The following is a 21,400-nucleotide window of genomic DNA, read 5'->3' as shown; positions in this document are numbered from 1 at the left end:
ATCCCACGGCCAGCAGAGGAATCCTACTCCGCTGGGCCCCTGAGCAAGGCCCTTAACCCCAACTGCTCCAGGGGCGCCGTAAAAATGTCTGACCCTGCGCTCTGACCCCCAGCTTCTCTCCCTGTCTGTGTGTCTCATGGAGAGCAAGCTGGGGTATACGAAAAGACAAATTCCTCAAGAGAGAAAAATCTATGGCTAATGTGATCTTATCTTACCAGCTTATCACAGATGGAAAGCTCTCTGAAGATACTGGAGAGACCACTGGTCTCTCCAGAGTGCATTATAACTGCACTCTGTTATAATGGTAGGGCACCAAAACTTTGAGAACAGTAAATATTCTTTAAGCCAAAAAGGAAAAAAACAGGAGGCAGTAAGAAATTCAAATATATAAACATTTTATTGTACATTTCAGCAAAAATATTATACAATTCCAGTTTAGTTGTAGTTTGTTAAATATCTAAATACATTTTTTACAGTCATTGTGTCTAAAAGTCAGTAGAAAAAAATATTGGATATTTATGAGATACAAAATGTGCACTTTAATCCCCTAAACATAATTCCACACCAAGTATACACAGTATATTGTGAATTAAAAGCAACAATGCAAACATTTCTTTCACTTTAGCTGAACAGTATTTCAAATAGGAAATTATCAAATTTCAACTGTATAAAAGATGTATTTTTCCTCTTTATAAAAATATTAATTGAATTAGCACCCCCCCAAAATATATCTCATATTAGAATAAAATCAAATTGTTTCGAGATCCCCTGAACCACCCAGCTGAAACAAGCACACGGGTTCTAGAACTTCCACTGCGAAGCCACACAAGCTCTCCGATTCACCTCCAGGATGTTAGAAAGGTTACAAACGAGAGGAAACCATTCAGCTCATCTAAGCCCAAATATATTTCATGAAGTCTTTAAATATAACAATTCCGAGTTCACAAAATTACAGCATTGAAAGCATAAGATAATGCCCACAAGTAAGACAGAATTCTACAAAATTCCTCCTATAAAACATCCAGTTAAAATTAAAGTATATTCCAAATCTAGAAACTTTTTCTACCCTAAATTGACATGCTGGAAGCATTCAGTTTTGCAGGTTCGTTTGCATTAATTTAAAGTGCCAAACACTGTATGACAGACCCTTTTCTTTAAAAGTGTTAAAATCATTCTCAAAAAGGGCATTGCAGAAGACAGAGCTGATTTAAATAGTAAAACATTTTTGAAGTCTCAGATCCAATAATCATATTTATACAAGAAGATCTGGAGAAAGTCCACTGTCGCATTCCTATGTGTGTTTTATGTTTTATTTTAGGCTGAAAAGTCCGGCATTGGAAATTCACGTTTCAGCACCTGTCCAGACCAAGCCTGATATTTTTAAAGAGAGCACATTTTCTGAAAGTATGATAAGAGAAGCTAAAAGCATCCAATTATTCAAGTGAAAGGTTTGTGCTAATGTGTGATAATGTGCTACTTGACATCTGAAATAAACGACCAAAAGGAAAAAGGAATCCCATCATTAAAGCAATGATTAAAAATAAATCTTATTGTCTTTAGGACTATCAAAGTACTACAGAAATCATAATGAAACCTGAAGAACTAAGGTTCTCTCTTTTGAGTGGGATAATTCAGAGAAACCAACTCCATGTTTAAATCGAGAGAGAACAGACACTATTTGAGCATGGATCCAGACGGTTTCTGAGGTGACTGGGTAGCTGCTAGTTTAAAGGATCCATATTGCAGCAATTTCATTCTCTAACTTCCATCACGATTCTCTTTGACGGTTTTCACTTAGTCCACTGTGCTTTGCACGCATCACAATTATGAATTCAAAAGGCCACATGTTCCCAATGATTGAATCCAGTGGGTTTTGGATTGTTTTGTGTTCTGAAAATTGGGTCTGTAATTTCAACCACGAGTGAGCTCCTGGGGTGAGTTCAGCAGACTGTGAGCTGATAGCAGAGCAACGTTCTTCCCCACCTGCATCACAGCCTGCCTGCAACTCAACTGTAGGACATAGGGCAGAATTATGAAATGGCTTATTAGTGAAAATGAACCCTGCTTGAAGCAGAAAAAAAACACACATGGGCACATAATTAAAAAGAGCATTATAATTAATTAAAGGTTGCTAAGTTGTCACTCCAAAAAGCCTCCAGTATTATTTCTAACCCCTCTAGGATATAGCAGCACATTGACAGAATAGACAGTGACACCACCCTCTCTCATGACCTTACTGTTCTAATAGGGAACTCCAGCCCAACAGCCCGTTTGAAATAAAAACAGTGACATTGAAATATCCTACTTCTACTGTACTGCTAATAACAATAAACTAAACATCTCATTGCAAAACACCGCTAAGCAGTGTCAAATGTAAACAGGGCCCCGGGCACAGGTCCTACACTCTTGCAAACAGATAAATGACCGTGCCAGCCAGGAGGCAGGTGGACTGGCTGGGACTTCTGGGATCTGGCAGGAAGAGTGCCACCTGCCTGTTGGCCTTAGAAGTGTCCCACCCCAGGACTGACGAAGAACAATTTGTCAGGAGGAGGCTCTGAGAGCAGGCTTAGAGGTGGTATTGTGGTGAGAAGAGACAGCCATCAAAAGTAAACCTAAAAATCTGGTTCAGAGACGTACAGCCTCTCGGACTGAAGCACACAGGGGTCAACCACAAGAGGTCGTCGGAGGCCCGGCTCTGGTCGGGGGTTCCCAAGAGAGAGACGAGGGCAAGTGCAGTCAGTGCAAGAGAGCTGGGGCTTTGAACACAGTCGAGCTTCCTGGAGAGAAATAACTCTCCACGGACAGAATCACTCAAACAGCTGTTGGGGCTTTCGTATGCGTTTATCCAACTGTTGCATATGTTTAAATGTGTTGTTCTAATTGGAGTTCCCTTTTAAACCTAAAACATACCGTTATCTGAAACTGTGTCACTCTCTTTTCCCAAGCGAACAAATACTACAGTTGAAAAACACAGAAAGTTAACATTCATTAGAAATGCTTTACAAGCTAACGTGCTGGGCGCACACACACAACAATGCTTTAAAAAAGGCTCCTTGGCCCAGAGCTGGGATGCGTCGGCCCTTGTCCAGCAAGGCACTGAGATTTCGTTCAAGTCTGCCACCTCAGGTTCGACCGTGTGAGCCCCTCCTACAGCTGCGACCTGGGCAAACCAGACTGGCATGATCGTGTCAGCCCCCAGACGGATCTGATTCGTATTACTGCTAAACAGAGTTTTCATAAATATCACTATCCAGTTTTTCCCCCAACAAAAAAAAAGAGTTTGATTCTTTATCTCAGTTTAATATTTCAAAACACTTCCTCTTCAGATGTAAAAAGGTGCATAGATTACATCTGCTGTTAGTGTCTTAATAGCTGCTTTCCAGATCCTACTGCCACCATTAAGCATTAAAAGCCTTTAGACAACATACTTTGTGATGCTTTAATGGATTCTAAGCTTTTGAAAACAAAGAGCTGGGGTTCAAGAAAGTTTTAGACATAATTGTATTACATGGACTTCTGTCACAAACTAGTTGCCATCTTATTAATGTTGTCTAACTTATTACTAATGGCTAATTTATCTGCTTCTGTGTGCTGGGTGTTTCAAGACATGCAGTGCATTTAGTTGTTAAATTAACATTCAAATGCACAGTGGCAGTGCAGGACTGAAATGTTATTGATCCCCAGACAGGGAGCTAAGAGCAGCCCTTTCTGCGCGCCGACTGGTCCGCTGGAGTGGCAGGGATGTCTCAGGCTGGCGCCATGTGTTGTGAGGCCTAAGGGTGGCCGAGGGTCGCTGTGCTTGGAGCAAAGCTGCCGGCGTCCACAAGACAGGCTTCAAGGGACAAAGGAGATGCATAACTATCAGTTGCACCACCTGGAAGCTACTGCAAAAAAAAACCCTTGTAGGTAAATCAGTCCCAAAATAAGATAAAACCCTACTGCCCCGACCATTTCAGACTTTATCCCAGCATAATTTGACGGCCAGGCTGTCTGCATTCCTACAGCGCGCACATGCAGACTGGCTTGCCCATCACAATTTTACCAATCCCGAGAAACATCCCTTGTCCCCAATGTTCCTTCTAAATTCCCCCAGAATATCCACATACCCGGCTCCATAGGAAAATACACTCCAGACCTTGGAGTTGGTGTTTCAGTTGTTTCTGTTGAACAGTTCCAAGACGGTGGAGTTTGTTTTCTCAAACACCCACTGCTGTGTTTTGGAGGAGTCACAGCTGTTCATGAAGACCTTTTTCTCTGCTGGGCTGGCGTCCACGCAGCTGTTACTGATGGGGTGGTAGATACTTTTGTCCTGAAGAAAGAGACAACAGGTATTTTGTCACAGACCATCTGCCCCATCCTGCCCGTTTGGTAGTTCAGTCACTCCGTGAGAGAAGCCAGGGCGTCACTCGCTGCACCGGAGGCAGACCAGGCAGAGCAAACGAGTCAGAGCACCGCAGGGGGAAATTTAGGGACCCCTTTAGATTTATCTGAGAGACATCCGACAGACAATATCATGAGGGACTATGGTTTTGATAAGTTAAATTAAAACCTTAAATGAATACTTCACCCGGGTGATTACTGAAGAAGAAAGTGTCAACATGCCTTAGGCCGAGGAAACACGAGAGTGATGGTCTGTCAGTGAAATCTTTTACTTCATGGCAAAGAGTCAAATTGATATTTTATACTTGAGCTAGATGAAATAATTATTCTGATCCAGTTTACTAGTAGCAGTGAAAAAAAGACTGAGGCAAACAGGGTCTATTCAATTACCCTTGTACACTAGATGCCGGGCAATTGAAATTCATTATCCAAGTCAAAATGATTTTAATTAAAACCAATATTGCAACAATAACTAAAATCTAGAGGAAAGTAAGATTTTTTTTTCCTTCCAGATTCAGGCGAAGCACTGAAGACTAATAACTAATCAATACAGACTCTGGAATCAGCTTTCATGATTCAAGTCAGTCTATCAAACCCCTTCCAGGGAATTCCTGCCCAGTAATCAGATAATTACTTCATACAGCTCCCACTGAAAAAAAAGAAAAATAAAAGAGCAGCACAGATGTACAGCAGTTCAGCCTTTTTGTATCTAAGGTGTAAAATGATCAAGATTACAGGCTGTTCTTACCTTTCTGTATCTCCATAGCTGATTCCCTTTCATGCCATGGCAGTCGTATAACGTGACAGGGCTGTTGTGTGAAATAGCATCAAAACACACCTTCTTCGTGTGCAGGGGATCGCCCACGCGGATGTCTTCCCTCCAGCCGAACGTGAAGACCTGCAAGTCAAACAGGAGTTTCAACCCGTTATCACCCAGCTCCAGCAGCAGGGCTCTGCACCCTGCCTTCCCCTTCCTGAGAGCTGGGGCTGACGCAGGAGTGCACACTCCCAGAGCAGAGTGACACAGGAGCGCGCACTCCCAGAGGAGAGTGACACAGGAGGAGGGTGCACCCCCAGAGGAGAGTGACACAGGAGGGGGGCGCACTCCCAGAGGAGAGTGACACAGGAGTGTGCACTCCGATAGGAGAGTGACACAGGTATTGGGTGCACTGCCAGAAGAGAGTGACACAGGAGGGGAGCGCACTCCCAGAGGAGAATCCTGGGGGTTTTAAGAGCTGAGTTTGTTTTGCTGTTTTGCAAACCTGTTTGCAGTTATTACAGTAGCAGGTTTATATGGCAGCAGTAGCAGCCTCCAATTTAATCTTTTGACAGCTTTGTTCATGTATTCAGGTCTGTTCTCAGTGCTGCAATGAGCTTCTTCCATTTTTTTAATTTGCCTATTTTGCCTGTCAGGCACAAGATTAATTGGTAACATTCTTCCATTAACCGAAGTGTCACAGCTTCAAAATCCAGGGTGATGTTTTTTTACTTTTTTTAATGTTAAATACAAACTCTCTCTGATGTGCTCCAGTGTGCTTAAATTGCTTTCTGTCACTGTCATTAAAAACTGACATGATTTGGCGAAATTGCTTCTAAACCCCAGTTCATGATCACGCCCTTTCCAAAGGTCTCCTGCAGTCTCAGACGACTGTAAAAGCAAAGCAAAGTTTCCAAAAACATATTTAGAAAAAAGATTGCTATCACAGTTGCAAGAAAAATACAGAAAACAGATTAAGCAATTCAAATGCATAGCAACTGAACAAGGAAAACAAAATGTAGTTCAAATTTATTGCACAAATTCAGCATGGCAAAGTTTACGCCAACAAACATTCAAAGGTTTTTCATACATCATATTCTCTTTTTTTTGTCCTTACACTTGGCATAAGTCAAGATGGTCAGATGTAGCAGTCCTGGCTCAGTCTGAGGGTATGTGTTTGAGTTTAACCCAACAGGAATGTGGTCTACCTCATTTTGACAAATGTCACATTTTGGGAGTGCTTTCTGATCAGAATGTTCAGGTCAGTAATAACGAAATGACCATACTGCTGCTCTGGAATCAGTCCAGAGAAGAGCAAACAGATGCATTTTGGGTCTTAACAGCTGCCATGGACAGGCTTAAGGAGCAGATAGAAAGAGAATTTGATACAAACATTCAAAATCTTCAACGCTGTGAAAATCAACCCAGTGGACTTCAAGTGTCACATATGGAAACGACATGGAAATGCACTTTGCCCAAAGGGTAAAGGTGACTCTCTATGGTCCAAGGGTGTAACCCTGGTGTCCTGGCCAAATTTCCCCCTGGTCTTTACCCATCATGGCCTCCTAATAATCCCCCTCTCTGAACCGGCTCCATCACTCTGCTCTCCTCCCCACTGAGAGCTGGTGTGTGGGGAGCGGACTGGCACATCATCCAGGTGGGGCTGCACACTGGTGCTGGTGGAGGGGATCCCCATGACCTGTAAAGCGCTTTGAGTGGAGTGTCCAGAAAAGCACTGTACTAGTGTTAAGATATCATTATTGTTATTATTCTATGATAGAATCAAGACGCCAGGGCCTCCAGAGGCCAGGCCTGTGCCACTCACCTGGCCGTGACTCCAGCCCGTCTCCCCTCGGCCCGCCGCGCAGACCTCCAGCCTGATGGGGGAGCCAGAGGCGCTGTGCTTGCTCTCTGCACACAAGCCGCTGCCCACGTTCCGCAGCTGGAACAGACACACACAGACACTCAGGGAAGGGAACCCCAAACTGCGCCCCGCCCTGGTTACTGTAAGCGAGCTGTTGAAGATGCACCCCCAAAGTGTTTAACGCCCACATGTTCGACCAAGGTGGCGGTGCCCCTTTTAGAAAACCACCTCTAGCTGGGTCACGGGGCTGTGTGTGAACATACGGCAGGTCTGTGCACTGAAAACATTTCTGCGCACATTTCTCAGGACTCCTCCCTGTACATACTGTACGTACTGCAGCACTGTCCAGTTAAACATATTCGCAGTACACAAGGCACTCACTCAAAGTAAAGAAAACAAAAGCATTATTTTATTAAAAAATATATCATGACACAGTGTGGACACAGTGTGGACTGTACCTCCCCCATCATGACACAGTGTGGACGCAGTGTGGACTGTACCTCCCCCATCATGACACAGTGTGGACGCAGTGTGGACTGTACCTCCCCCATCATGACACAGTGTGGACGCAGTGTGGACTGTACCTCCCCCATCATGACGCAGTGTGGACGCAGTGTGGACTGTACCTCCCCCATCATGACACAGTGTGGACGCAGTGTGGACTGTACCTCCCCCATCATGACGCAGTGTGGACTGTACCTCCCCCATCATAACACAGTGTGGACGCAGTGTGGACTGTACCTCTCCCATCATGACACAGTGTGGACGCAGTGTGGACTGTACCTCTCCCCAGGCGGCGGCCGGTGGCTCCACAGGGGGGTAGTGTTTCGGCAGATCCCAGGCCACATCAGTCATGAACCACTTGAAGCTTTTACAGTTCAGGCTGTTCCTCAGCTCCTTCTGGACGGTCATGTCCCCAGCGGAGAGGTGCCTGTACTCAGGCCTGCGCTGGTAGATGTACTCCGCGTACTCGTCCATCCACACCTCCGCCACTCGCTTCAGGTTCTGCAGGAGAGCACGTTCACAGACAGGACGGTTAGAAACGGGCCCACTCCGCCCCTTATACTGATCCTAAAGCCTCATAGTCATTCCTCAAAGGATTCCAGAGAGTTAACATCTAACAACAGGGCTTCAGCAACAGATATTCACTGGCCGTTAGCGCTCAAGGAATTATTTATTTTCTGCAGTGAAGGCACCTGAGCAGAGTGTCAGCCTAAACATTTTGGCAATGAAATGCATTTTTTATGCCTTGGAAGAAAAGCAAACATAAGCACAATGGAAAGAGAGCTGGTTTTTAAGTCTTTCTGTCCAGCCCGGTGAGATCACTCACTTAAAAAAAATGTTCATGATCCCAAAAGCCAGTGGCCAAAAATGAATACACATGAGAAGCACTGAGTTAATCCTAAAAGTTTATTCAAAATAAGAAAAGGACAGTTCTGTTGTTCACTGTAGAACTCTTGACCTTGCACAGCTCCAGAATAAAGTAAAACTAGGAATTTTTACAAAAAATAAAAAGCAAAAAGCATGCAGTAGCAAGGCTGATGCATGTTCTTCAAAAAACCTTAAAATTCAATTTTGAGATACATTTGTTCAAATGTGGTGCATTCTATACAGTCAGTTTTTGGCAGGCAGCTCTGGAGGCTTAATTTCTTAAAATAATGCACTTACCCACTAAAATATTCTAGTCTGCTCTTCAGTCAAATATGAACAAGTCTATATAAAAAAAGCACTTCAAGGCATTGTGTAATGAGGTAATGAAGATAATCAATGCATTCAGATTTCACTTTACTAGGCAAGAATCGAAAGCCCAATTTATACAGGTTATGCTGGAGTGAGGATTTGACCTAATGTTAGGATCAATACTGCGAATTCCTCATCAAGGTCACTTATCCAGTAAGCTTTCAAATGACCAAATCAATACACTGCTAGTTGCAAAGAATGCAAGAACTAGAAACCTTTGTTGGAAAAACAGGAAGAATCATAGATGAACCTTTTCAAACTTTGTTAATATGTTCTTCAGCCTTGAATCTCAATGCCCAGCAGACATGTCTGGCGTATTGGCTAGATTAACAAGAAAGCAACAAGATGTCCATTTGTCCTTCTCAGACTAAAGAAGTACACAGAGAATGTTTTAGCCCAGATAGGCTACTGGCAGAGGAGATATTGATCTGTCCTGGTAACTGGTTGTTCACAGGGGAAAGGCCGCTGGAAACACCCTCACACACACAGACTTCCTCGGAGTTGCCAAGCCTCTGTGAGCACAGGGAATTATTCAGATATTGACCTGCCTGACCCGGCCCTCCCCGTCTGCCTGCCTCCTGCAGGGGTGTCTGTCTGACAGAGCCGTGTGGAGCTCCACTGTCCCTGGATGTGTAGGCTGTGAGTGTTTGACAAACCCCCTTCTGCTGTTCTAACCTGTTGGATAATGAAGGAACGATGTGTGTCACGCTGCGATGTTGTCACCAGGACGGGGTTCGGCAAGGGGCCTCCCACACTTCAGACCAGACACTATCTCGGGCTGAACACAGGGCCGACACAGGGGCCTAACACAGAGGCCCGACACAGGGCCCCCCACACAGGGCCCCCGGCACAGGGGTCCGACACAGGACCCCCCACACAGGGCCCCCGACACAGGGGTCCGACACAGGGCCCCCCACACAGGGTTATTCATCTCCTTAAGATTTCCTGTCCTTATTTGTGACATCACACCAGGTTAAGACCAGAGATCTGAGGGTGACCAATGAGAGCATGGTAGCGAATTAATTGAGAATTACTTAAAATCCGTCTCGTTCATTCATTAATTTTCATGCTCTTGACATGGAGCTCTGCACTGCAGCACAGGTACCGACATGAAACAGATTTCCGAAGGATTCATGGGATAGCACATTATCACTTTCACATCGAGGAATAAAACATTCATTCTGCCAGTCAGGTTTACTCAACATGAAATACTCCCATGCATGTTAAAAGCCCATGGGGACAAACAGCATTAATATTTTACTTACCCTAGCCAGACTGACTCCACCAGGCACCTTGTATGGAACGTACTTCCTGTAGATATGTCCCACTCTGGAGCATGGTATGTCTTCCATTCTGCCACCACACATCCACACCTGGTGACATCAGCGCATGAAGAGTTAAACACAGGCTGTGCACGACTGTACTGTACAGATCACTCCACCAGCAGGCAAATCGTGCTCCACAGCTGGAGAACCTGGCAAGACAAACTGTTCCCAGCTCCAGTGCTGGTGGTGCTCCGAGGGGCAGAGGAAACAGATGACTGAGTACAGAAACTACAGTTTGTGCATTTTTAACAGAACACTGCTGTCCATTATTCTGCTCCGCCAAACACTCACTGAAAACAATCGTCCACTGAACAAATCAGCAAATCAGTCTCTGACACCTAAAAAAAGAAACAGGTTCAAAAGACAGGAGCACAGCTCAGACCGAGAGGGCGTGTAATGCTGCTGTCCAGACTGGGCACTGGAAATCTGTCCTCTTCAACAGCGTCTGAGAAGTCTCAGGTAGTTTACTCCCTGCAGCTGTGCCCCCTCTGCCTGGAGCGCTTGTGCGACTCGCCAACCAGCAGATATAATCAGACCCTCTGGAACCTGCCAGGATACTTCTCAGAACATACAACAGGTGACCTGTGAGAGGTAACTAACCGTTTAAATTGATGTCAGGATCTCATTCAGACACGTCCTGCCATGGTGTGAATCCATGTGCACAACATATCCAAACCGACCGTGGAAATGGAAGGGGCTGATGCATCTGCTCGCTGCTGTATTTGATATAATAGCAGGTTCTGGTCTGGCCCCAGGGTCTCACTGGCTGGTCCTCTAGAGCCACAGCCAGCAGCAGCTGCTGCAATTAATTTGATACTCTTTCTGCCCGCAAGACAAGAAAAAGATAAAACTGCAGACTACATGACAGCTGTGACTGAAGCGCCCCCTTCATCAGAAACTGAATCTACTGTCTGCCGGCGAAAGTCAGCGAAGTGTGTTGGAACAAAATTGAAGAACAAATACACTGGTATTCTGACACAACATTTTGTCTCCGACCAGGTATTTTCTGCTAATGGGAACTTTCCATCTGTAAAGCCCCAACTCCCATTTTAAAATCCCATTTCACAGGGTGAAATTGCAAGTGAAGTAACATGTGCTGGGTTGTCAGTGCGGGCTGGTAAATAAGGGTTTTGTCCCACGTGTGCCGTGAATAACCCAAGCCAGGCATGCTGGCAATGTTCAGGAGATTCTCCTCATGCAAAACGTTTAACATCTGGCAAGGAGGATTGAGCATTAATTGCACTCTTCACCACTCCAGTGGAGACCAGCTCCTGAGAAGAGACTGGGTGAAAGAGAACTCTTAAGCTTCCGCTTCTACTGCAGAAGGTTTCTCCACAATAACTACAACTCACTTATACAGCATATATATAATTCAGATCACAGCCCGCGCAGCTGCATGAGCAGCTAATGAAAGATCAATAACAGACAGAAAGGTAACGGCTTCTGTGTATCAATGGATGTTTACAGCTCTTGGCAGCCCAGGCCCTGCTGCAGCAGGCGAGCGCCGAGGGGCTCTGCACCGAGAGAGATCCATCTGCTGCAGCGCTGTCACACTGTGCGGTTCATCTCCGTGAGCCCTTCATTAACCCACGCTCGTTAGAGAAGGACCTCCCTGCCAGCAGGGACAGGACTGTAGGCCGTTCTCTTCTTAAAATATTAAACACCTCATACTCCTGTTTCCTCTAGGCAGCAGTACGGCATTGCCTTTGGTATCCTGGGAAACCAAACTTCCAGCATGGACTTGTTGGCATATTTACAGAGGCAATTTCCTGGTACTGGACAGTTACTTTCTTTAACCTCTGCACACAGGACCTAACAATGCAGTCAACGCAATTGGGAAACAGACTGCGGATTTCAGAGCCCTTTTCTAGCATGGCTACTTTGTTTGCACGTTGGAAGGAAATCGTCCTAAATTCTTTATGTGTTCACATGGTCGAAATCCCGCTGGCACGCGCAGTAATGGTCTGTGTTCGAAAGCAGGACGACAGCCCTTTTCCGTGTTATTTCACGGAAAAAAATATTTTCTCCCAGTTCATTTAGTCGGGCTGTTAAGAAAGAAATCTCGTCGAAGACCACTGTAGAAAATGAATGTTCCTCCCATAAAAGCCACAGATTTTATTCAACCTAAACAAAACAGACAGATAAAGCAATCCAACCGCACGAGTGATCCCAGCGCCAGAGCGACTGTGCCTGAGCGACCACACGCTGCTGAGACAGGACTGGATATTAGGATCCAGTAGGCTGGGAAGAAGATGCATAAAAAACGACACTCGTCTGTGCAGCATCGACTTCATGGGAAATTAAAACATTCACAGTAAAGGGAAGGAAATACCAATTGGTTAAGGAATGTAAGGAGCTTATAGCGAGGGTACAGAGAAGAGCACTTCAGAGGGAGATCTGTTGCACTTTACGAGTTCTTTAAGCCTTCACAGAGGATTAGAAACATTTTTCCCATATATGCATTTTTTTCCCCCAGATTATAACCGATATCCTTGGTACTGTACAAAATGAAGAAGGATAAAAAGCATACAGTGCTTTTCTCCTGGTTTGGTGAGTTCCTTACCTGCAGTAGCACTGAATGTTTTAAAATATGTGCAACACAGGTAAATAATTCCTTTTAAAGATGCAGAGAGCCAGACCTGCTGGGTCTTCAGTCCAGACCAACAGGTCACTTGAGCTCCTCCCATGGTACGGCAATTTAAAAATAAAGTCTGCAAAAATGGCTTTTTCAAGTGTAATCAGTTTAACGATGAGTCTGATAGCATGACCCAGCCAAAAGCTGTTATTATTACGCTCCTTTTATTACGTCGATTAAATTCAGAGGGAGGAGACTTTGCAATGAAAACTGAAATCTGATATAAGAATCACTCATGCCACACTGATTATCTTTTCCCTTGATCACAACATTATATATGGAATACAGTCACTTTCAATTAAGAGGATAAGCTCTATCCAAGTCTGTTAAATGCCACAAGCCTGCATTCAGGCTGCTCACGGAACAGACAATTTGGTGGGCAAGTGTCAGGGCCGTTTAGACCTTTATAACGCTGTTAACTGCTTAATGAGAAACTGCAGGGTCTGGAAATATTGAATAAACACGCTGCCTGACTTTGCCTTGTACTAGTCCTGAAATTCTCTGTGTGAACACCCTTCACTGCTGTTCAATTTTTCATTACCACTTAAATATTTAACTATACTGAATAAAGAGACTGCGCAGGCCTGGAGTGGGGTTTTTGCATTTTTCACTCTAGTCCAATGCACATAATGAAACACGTTTGGGACGACTCGTTTGTAAACAACATTGGATCAAACCACTGCAGGAAAGAACAGGTTGGTGAAAGACAGGAAGAGTTCAATCTTCAACCCAGCGAAAAAAGAAAGCATGTTGAAAACAGTAAAAGCTATTTAAAAAGGGAAGTGTTCCAATTTATTTAAAATTGTTTGTTTTGATGACTAGTTGCTGATTAACATGGTTTATTCACACACCAGCTCAAGAACAACAAGGGACTGTTTACTGCCCACTGATGCACTGATGTCAAATATCTGTTATTTTCCAGTGTGTGCACTCAGTATCTTCACAGGAAACTGGATTTAGAACAATTCTGTTTATTGGAAAGTGTTTTGAATTTTAATACCCAATGATAAAATAGTGATTCCCCAATAGTGTAATGCTGCTTATTTCCTTTACACCAATTGGTAGACTTTAACATGGCAGGTTTTCCCTTTGAAAAGAATAAGCCGTAAAAAAAAAAATACAATCACACAGATTTACAGTAAGCACCGGTTTTTGGGTGTGTATGAGTGTGCGCGTCTGTGTTATTGCGAAGCGTGTGTGTGTTCTGTACGACATCGAGCTCATTTAAAAGGGCTTTCTTCCTCTTCACAAATCCTGCTGCCAGCTCCCCTGTGGAGCGAGGTCTTCAAACTCAGTCCCGAGCGCCTGCAGCGCCTGCCGTCTCCTGCTGACTCTCAGGGAAAGATATGGCCCTCATCATGCCTTTGCTACTGAGCTGTGAAATATCCTACCTTGAAGGAAATTTCATACTGTTCTCCTCCCCAGATTTCCAGGCCGGTGTCGTAGCCTCCAAGCTCCCAGAACCACTTTCTCTCCACGGCGAAGAGCCCCCCAGCCATGACAGGAGACCTAGGAGACACCACAAAGCTCAGGCTGGCTCGGGGAGACAGGAAGGGACAGCGCCTCCAGCTCATGCAAGCCTGCAGAGCTTCTCAGCTGAGCTAGGAAAACAGCAACCTCTGTGCTGGCCCCGCTGCACCAGCTGCCAGAGACTTTTAAAAGACACTCATCACTGATGAAGTTCGGAATGGCATGGCACGGTACCAGGATGCAGAAAGGACCTTCTACCCACATAAACTGCCATGACACCCTAGGTGTGAGAGTGTGTGTATTTGACTGTGTGTCTGCCCTGTGATGGACTTGTGTCCTGTCCGGGATGTACCCTGCCCTGGCCCAGTGTGGTACTGACCAGGAACAACCTGATTATGGATGCATACATATATCTGTGTCCCACAAGTCTCAGCTGCTGCAGTTTCTTTCACGTTTTTTTTAAATTTCACATTTTTTTCAAGTCAAAATAAAAAATATATATTTACATCTTTTTATGACATTTTTATTTTATCCTGATTTTCTTCCTTAGTTTGTAATGATCCTGGGTACCTTTATATGAAAGCTGCTATATAAACAAAACACAAGAGCACTAATAAATAACTTTATTAGTAATTAAAGTGCCAAGCAAAGCAAATTGCACCAGATTGCTGCCAACACGTGAAATAAAACTAATTTAGAGTCCCACGTATATCAAAGCCTATAAACTTCAAAGTACTTTATTGTTTATGCACAGTTCAAATTTTATTGTTATATTTATGGGCCATTTGTAAGAAGCAAACATTTTAATACAGTAAATGAATTCTGGAGCCACATTTGTAGTGAGAAGTTGTCTGTGAGTTCCTGAGAACCGTTCTTCAGTAATTGAATCATGTAAGATGCTGAAAATTAGACACATTAAGCAAATTATTTTGGCACGTTAGATAGCTCAGCAAGCTTAAGTAACTTGCTAAACCTCCTTTTTAAGAAGGTACTGATGCGACCTGCTCATCTTCTCTCAGATACAACCTTTTATTTGTTCCACTTCCAATACGTGGAAGTGTAATGGGCAATTTATTTATTATCCACAACTGTGCAACAGTTACCTACTCTGTGCAATATGCTTGGGAGTGTGCAATATCTATACTGTGTATTGCATCTTTTTTTGTGTGTGCCTTTTCTGTTTTGTTTGTAATTCTTTATTCTGTTTAAAAAAATGTATTTATTATATTGTATTACTACATTTGAACTGTACTGTGTTTATTGTGCCTGGCTGCTGTAGCAGTTGAGTTTCCCTCATGGGATTAATAAACCCATATTTATATTTATAAACCTACCTACCTCAAATTCTTTTCCCCTCTTCAACTAAGAACCGGTTTGCGAGGGCCTTGTCCACATCAATAAGGTCACACGCTTTCACGATAAAATCTGAAGCTCTAGGACTTTCATGAGTAAACGCAAACTAAGCAGGTATTAAGTAGAACTGTTAATTAACAGAGTATTTATTTTTTATGATCAGAGGAATAAAAATTACACCCTACAGTGGACTGAAATCTACTCAACAAGCTGTATTCCAATAAAAAAGTTAATAAAAGCAATGAAATAGAAAGTAATCGTTTTAATTGGACACTGGCGGAGGTCCCTTGTATACTGTATGCCACAGGTTAGATCTGGATCTGTTTAGTCCAGGGACGACTAAGAGAAGATGCACAGTATACGGCACTAAAGCCATTTTCTGCCTTTAGTAACGTCTCATCGCAGACCCCCCTCTGACAGGGTTTGCCGTCCGAAGAACAATGAAAAACAATTAGCCGGGCTGAGAACTCTAACGAGGTCGTCACCAGTGTGCCTCCACCTGGTTTTAATGGGCTGCTGAGCGAGCCGGCATCGCAGTTCCACCTCCGTCGTCACGGTAACGGCACCAGCGAGCTCAGGGTGTGGGAGAGCGGGAAGAAAAAAGCCAGCAGAAGCGCTGGCACGCTCTGGACAATGTGACACGCTCTGGACAATGTGACACGCTCTGGACGGTGCCACGCTCTGGACAATGTGACACGCTCTGGACAATGTGACACGCTCTGGACAATGTGACAGGCTCTGGACAATGTGACAGGCTCTGGACAATGTGACACGCTCTGGACAATGTGACACGCTCTGGCCGGTGCCACGCTCTCTTCTCCTTGACACCCGTCCGCCGAGCGAGCGGTCGCGCACCCTGTCAGCCGGCAGTGAGCCCGTCACAACAATCAGGGCTTTGGAAAGGATAAATGCTGCCGCGCTAACAGGCCCGAAAGAAACCTGGGTCAAACGCAGAAGTGCGAGCAGCTACAGGGCAGGCGGTGCAGGGAGATGCTTGAGCACACGGGCCGAAGTGCTGGGCCCGCAGAGGAAGAGGGCAGCTACAGGTGGGGCGGAGATTCCCCGCAACGTCTGCTCTGACTTCAGGCAGCTCCCTTTTGTCTGATTTACATTCTGCAGCCCCAGACGGCTCCACCGGAATCAGACCCTAGTTTAATCGTCCATGAATATTCGGACTCGCAATCTAGTTTTCAACTTAGAGTTGCAAATCGCCTCCGCGAGTCGACTGTACTGACCTCTGAAGCGAGCGAGCGCTGATGGAGCCCCGAGCACATGAAACCCAACCCCCCCGGCCCCCCGCCCCAGACGCCACTCACTCAAAGGGCTCGCTGGGGTCCGCTCTCTGCAGCTCCGGGGGGATGGGGATGCGCTTGTAGTACATCTCCCAGTCGAAGGCCCCCCGCATGGCGTCGCCCGCCTGTGTCTCGTAGCCGAAGTTGTCGTGGTCGATCACGTCGATCATGGGGCACACGATGGTCTTGCGGTTCTGAGCGATCCGGTCTGGAACCGAGGGCCGGAGACAGAGCGGGGTTAGGGCTGGCACCGGACCGCACCGGAAGGCGGTGGCGAAAGATAACATCACGCTGGTTGAAACGTCTCTACCCCATTCGAAACCCTAGCAGGGGAGCGTCTCTGGAAGCTCAGCTCCCCGGCACTACCGAGCATTTCCAAAGGATGTCTGAGCGGGAGAAGATCCCTCCTTTCCATGTTAATGCAACAGAAAACTCTCCTCTGGAACTGAAAGCTGGGAAAACTGTGTGGGGGCAGGCCAGAGCACAGCAGGCCATCCTACTGCAGCTCCAGCCTAGCGACGACGAGACTGTGATTAAGTCAATAACTGAGTCAATTAAGCCATTAGCTGAGCTCAGGCTGAATGACAACCAGAAGACCTTGTGGCTCTATGGGGTCAAGAGAGAGGAGTGCTGTTCTGGAGTGTTTAGGACCTCTGTTATCACTAATTAATATCACAGTGACTCATACTTGCTCCCACCTATACAGCTGGGCATCATACGAGAGCAATGTGAGTGAAATGACTCGAACCCACAACGTTCCAGTCACTCCTCCACACCGCACGCCCAGGGCTTCTGGTGTTAACTTCAAGCTGAGTGGGTCCTTAGCAAGTTACTGCGCGTCCTGCTTGTGCCTCTCTCAATGAGCGGTTTTTTTAAATGCTGCTTACTGTAATTATCTTGTAACGAAAGCCCTTGTGGGCTTGCAGATCCATTAGCTAGTAAAAATCAAGACAAGCCAGACAGACCTAATGGTCTCCTCTCACTTGGAACCTTTCCTCTGTCCTCAGAACAATTACTTTTCAAAGAGTCTTATCGATTGTTACCTATTTAAATTTAGCAAACAGGTAAAACTAATATTTCATTGTCAAACATTACAAGAATAAATGTTTGGTTCAAATAGTAAGATCAGTAATATATCAGACTCCAGAAGTGAGACTAATGGAATTTACCTCCACATAAGCCTTCAAAACCAAAGTAATTATCTCCCCACATGTACTATAATTTTTTCCTATAATGGTAACAAAACATTTTCTGTCCATGTTAACTAGTTAACATGCTGGGAGCAAAAATAGCATCTATAGAGATGAAACAGAACCTATATCATACACACACACATCACCTTCGAGCTATAAGTTCCAAGAATTATAATCAACAAAAGGTATCAACATACCTCACATGTGAACTCAATTTTGCCCTCCTTAAATTCTTCCATATTTATATCTGTCATACCTTCTTTTAAGTGAGTAATAAACATTTCACAACAGATTTGCAGAAGAGAAAATATCCAGTACGTAACGTATTCACACACACACACAACTAAACCTTAATAGAAATCCGAACTTTACTCCGATTTAAAAAATGAATCCCTAAAGATAACAGCCTCCAGAAGTACTGGGACAACAAAGTCAAAACTGATATTTTCACTTCACAGTCAAGCAATTAGTATTAATGACCTCGAGATTCATACGAATGACAAATGCAATATAATATACATCCGATCTGTGGGCAGCTCCCGGATGGGGGTGCCTCCCCAAAGTTTCAGAATTTGCTCGAAATGCCAGCATGAGCCAGGAGAGCTTTGAACAAGCCTTTACGGACAGATGAGACCACGATAAATCTTGCTGTCTACTGAAACTAACAATGTCATGGACGTATGTAATGTAAAAATGTGATGGCAGCAGCAGAACCAATTCTGAATTTTACAGAAACAATTTGTCATCTTCTGCAGGCTGAGTTATTGTGCGTTGTTTCACCGGGCAGCATAACAACGACCTAAAAATACGGTCAATGAAACATTACATTACATCCAACTGAATATGCATTATACTTGCTGAAATTAGAACATGCCAAGAACAGGCAAGAACTGCAAGTGTCACGCAAAGGGTTGGTAAAGCATCCCTTAGCTACACAGAGTGGTGAGCTCAGTGGGATGGAGACTTTGTGCAGTTACTGCCTGAAAGGGGATACACAACCCAATGCATGCAACTCAAATGTGTGCATGGAAGTACTAGGACACACACTTGTAAATCATTGTGTGCTCATTGTTCTCGTGATAAAAAACACTGGAGGAACCTGGGGGGGGGCGTGGCCGTGACCGCAGGGCCTTGCCAGATGTTACATTCCTAAGCTGCCAACATCCCCGAGAGACAGGTCTCCCTCCTTTACACGTGTCCACATCTGCTGATGACGGCCATGCAGTCGGTCACCGCGGCAGCGGAGGGGAAAGGCGGAGTCGGTCACCGCGGCGACAGAGGGGGAAGGCGGAGTCAGACACGATGGCGACGGAGGGGAAAGGCGGAGTCGGTCACCACGGCAATGGAGGGGAAAGGCGGAGTCAGTCACTGCGGCGACAGAAGGGAAAGGCGGAGTCGGTCACCGCGGTGACTGAGGGGAAAAGCAGAGTTGGTCACCGTGGCAGGGGAGGGGAAAGGCGGAGTCGGTCACCACGGTGACAGAGGGGAAAGGTGTGCACTTGCATGTTTGTAGCGGACACAAATACAAATGGAATGACTGTGAAGCAAAAACAACAGTTCTGAACTTGCGTTCCCACTACTTTTGGAGTATGTATATCACTTTATTTCTTAACCGCAGTACTACTCTCCTACTCGTGTCATAATCCAGACTGATCTCTCTCATCGTCGTTGCGTGTTGGAAGCGTCTGATGTCTAACTGCAGAAGAACAGATGCGCCGTGTGTCTCACCATGACCTCGGCGCTAACTGGTGACAGGCAAGGGGGGATATAAAAACACTGTTCAGTGTGTGTTCAGCACAGGGCGGGCGCTCCACTGACCGAGCAGAGGGGGCAGCCAGTTCACGTTGGCCTCGCAGTGCGAGTCCAGGAAGGTGATGACCTCTCCTTTGGCCGCTGTCGCTCCCAGGAGCCGCGTCCGGATCAGGCCCTCCCTCTTCTTCGTCCGCAGGATTCTCACCTTCGGCAAACGCACCATGTACTCCTCCAGAGAGGCCTTCAGGTGCTCTAATTAAAAAAGGAAGGGGGAGGAAAAGGCTCAGCCGCAGAGCAAAGCACCTGGGACTTGATGGGCTGAAATAAGAATTTCTCCATCGCTGCGCCCCTCTTGTCTCCCCCCGGCCCATCAGCACCCTTTTTCTCACCAACAGCACGACATTACCAAAGGGCACCCTTCCCCTTTTTCATTTGAACACCCGTCTGGAGTCGCTCAGACTCGGGAGAGCTCCCCGTAACTGGCTTGCACTGCCTCAGAGACAAGCTGAGGCACATGAGTTTACCATGAGTCAGCAGGCACTTTGGAAATCTGATCCCACCTTGGAAAAGACACTGCTCACCAGGAAACAGCCTCAAGGCGTGTGGAGATTAAGGCTTTACCTGTGAAGCTGTGCATATATTTGCCAATTAGCACAGACCTAAGGCAAATTGAAATTGACAATGAATACCACTCCCATTTTTGATACCATTTTAAACAAAATATGGCAAAGGATATCACAGAGGATTTCTAAATGCTATTAAGACACCTTGTCTAATACAAAACTCCTCATATACAAAACTGTTCGGGGAAAAGTTTAAAGAAAAGAGAAAAGGTGATTTGTGCAAATGAACAAACCCGCTTTAGTTCAGAAAAAAAACAGCCATTTGGAAAAAAAAACAGCACTTTGAAAACACTCCTGAATCCAGTCCAAATCACTAGTCAACAAGTCCTGTAGTAACATTTCATTTACATATAAACAACACACGGCCACTGTCATGTATCACTCACAAGCTGTCTGCTCCAGCACTGTAAATGCCCCTCAGATTTGCTCAGTGGGAGCTGTGGGTGAGCACTGAGGCTGGGCACACTGCAGGACCAGGAGAGGAAAAAACGGCACACTGTGCCACACCAACATATTTTCAACACAACCCATCGGGAAGGTCATTCTTCTCCAGGAAAAAAAGAAATCAATTTGCCTTCATCGAGCTGATAAATTTTCTTGGCCAGTCTCGGCCGTTTCCTGACAAGCCAATTTACAAACACCATTAAAGTCAGGGACATGCAAGATCTTTTCTCCCGATTCGCGGCAGTGTGAGAATGATGGACGCCCTGCTGGGGCCGACACCCTCAGAGTGTCAGCTCTCCATCAGCATTCCTTCCACAGCTCCACTAACTCCACTTCCTTTGTGTTCACATACCACGGTTGCTAGGGTACACTAGGTGAGTGTATTTGTGAGAAAAGTGCTCTGCTGCGTCTGGAGCCTCCTGTTGATTTAAAAGCTGCAAACTCAAGTGCAAAAGCATCCAATCCACCTTACTGCCCTGGCTTATGAGGTAAAGCAAAAGAGATCAACAAATGAAGATCTGCAGGAAGCCCCCTTCGACTTCAGACCTACAGGCCACATGCTTCACCTGTTT

At 45.3% G+C, this 21,400-nt stretch overlaps 1 protein-coding gene across 3 annotated transcripts in view; it reads right to left on the bottom strand.

The window, feature by feature from the left end:
• Positions 1–378: 378 nt before the first annotated feature.
• LOC102689728 (polypeptide N-acetylgalactosaminyltransferase 10) overlaps positions 379–21,400 on the bottom strand; it is a 56,891-nt gene continuing 35,869 nt past the window's right edge. For all 3 annotated transcript variants that reach the window (XM_069195338.1, XM_069195340.1, XM_069195339.1), the window contains exons 5-12: positions 19,828–20,013; positions 16,841–17,024; positions 14,093–14,210; positions 10,007–10,114; positions 7,785–8,006; positions 6,963–7,079; positions 5,129–5,278; positions 379–4,309 (exon numbers count right to left, since the gene is read on the bottom strand). In XM_069195338.1, the coding sequence (XP_069051439.1) occupies positions 4,151–4,309; positions 5,129–5,278; positions 6,963–7,079; positions 7,785–8,006; positions 10,007–10,114; positions 14,093–14,210; positions 16,841–17,024; positions 19,828–20,013 (1,244 nt within the window). In that variant the 3' untranslated portion in view covers positions 379–4,150. The remainder of the gene's footprint in view (positions 4,310–5,128; positions 5,279–6,962; positions 7,080–7,784; positions 8,007–10,006; positions 10,115–14,092; positions 14,211–16,840; positions 17,025–19,827; positions 20,014–21,400) is intronic.

The sequence above is a fragment of the Lepisosteus oculatus genome, chromosome 11, assembly GCF_040954835.1.
Source record: "Lepisosteus oculatus isolate fLepOcu1 chromosome 11, fLepOcu1.hap2, whole genome shotgun sequence".
Lineage (NCBI taxonomy): Eukaryota > Metazoa > Chordata > Actinopteri > Semionotiformes > Lepisosteidae > Lepisosteus > Lepisosteus oculatus.
The sequence above is the reverse complement of the archived record's forward strand: the minus strand, read 5'-3'. Positions and strand labels throughout refer to the sequence as shown.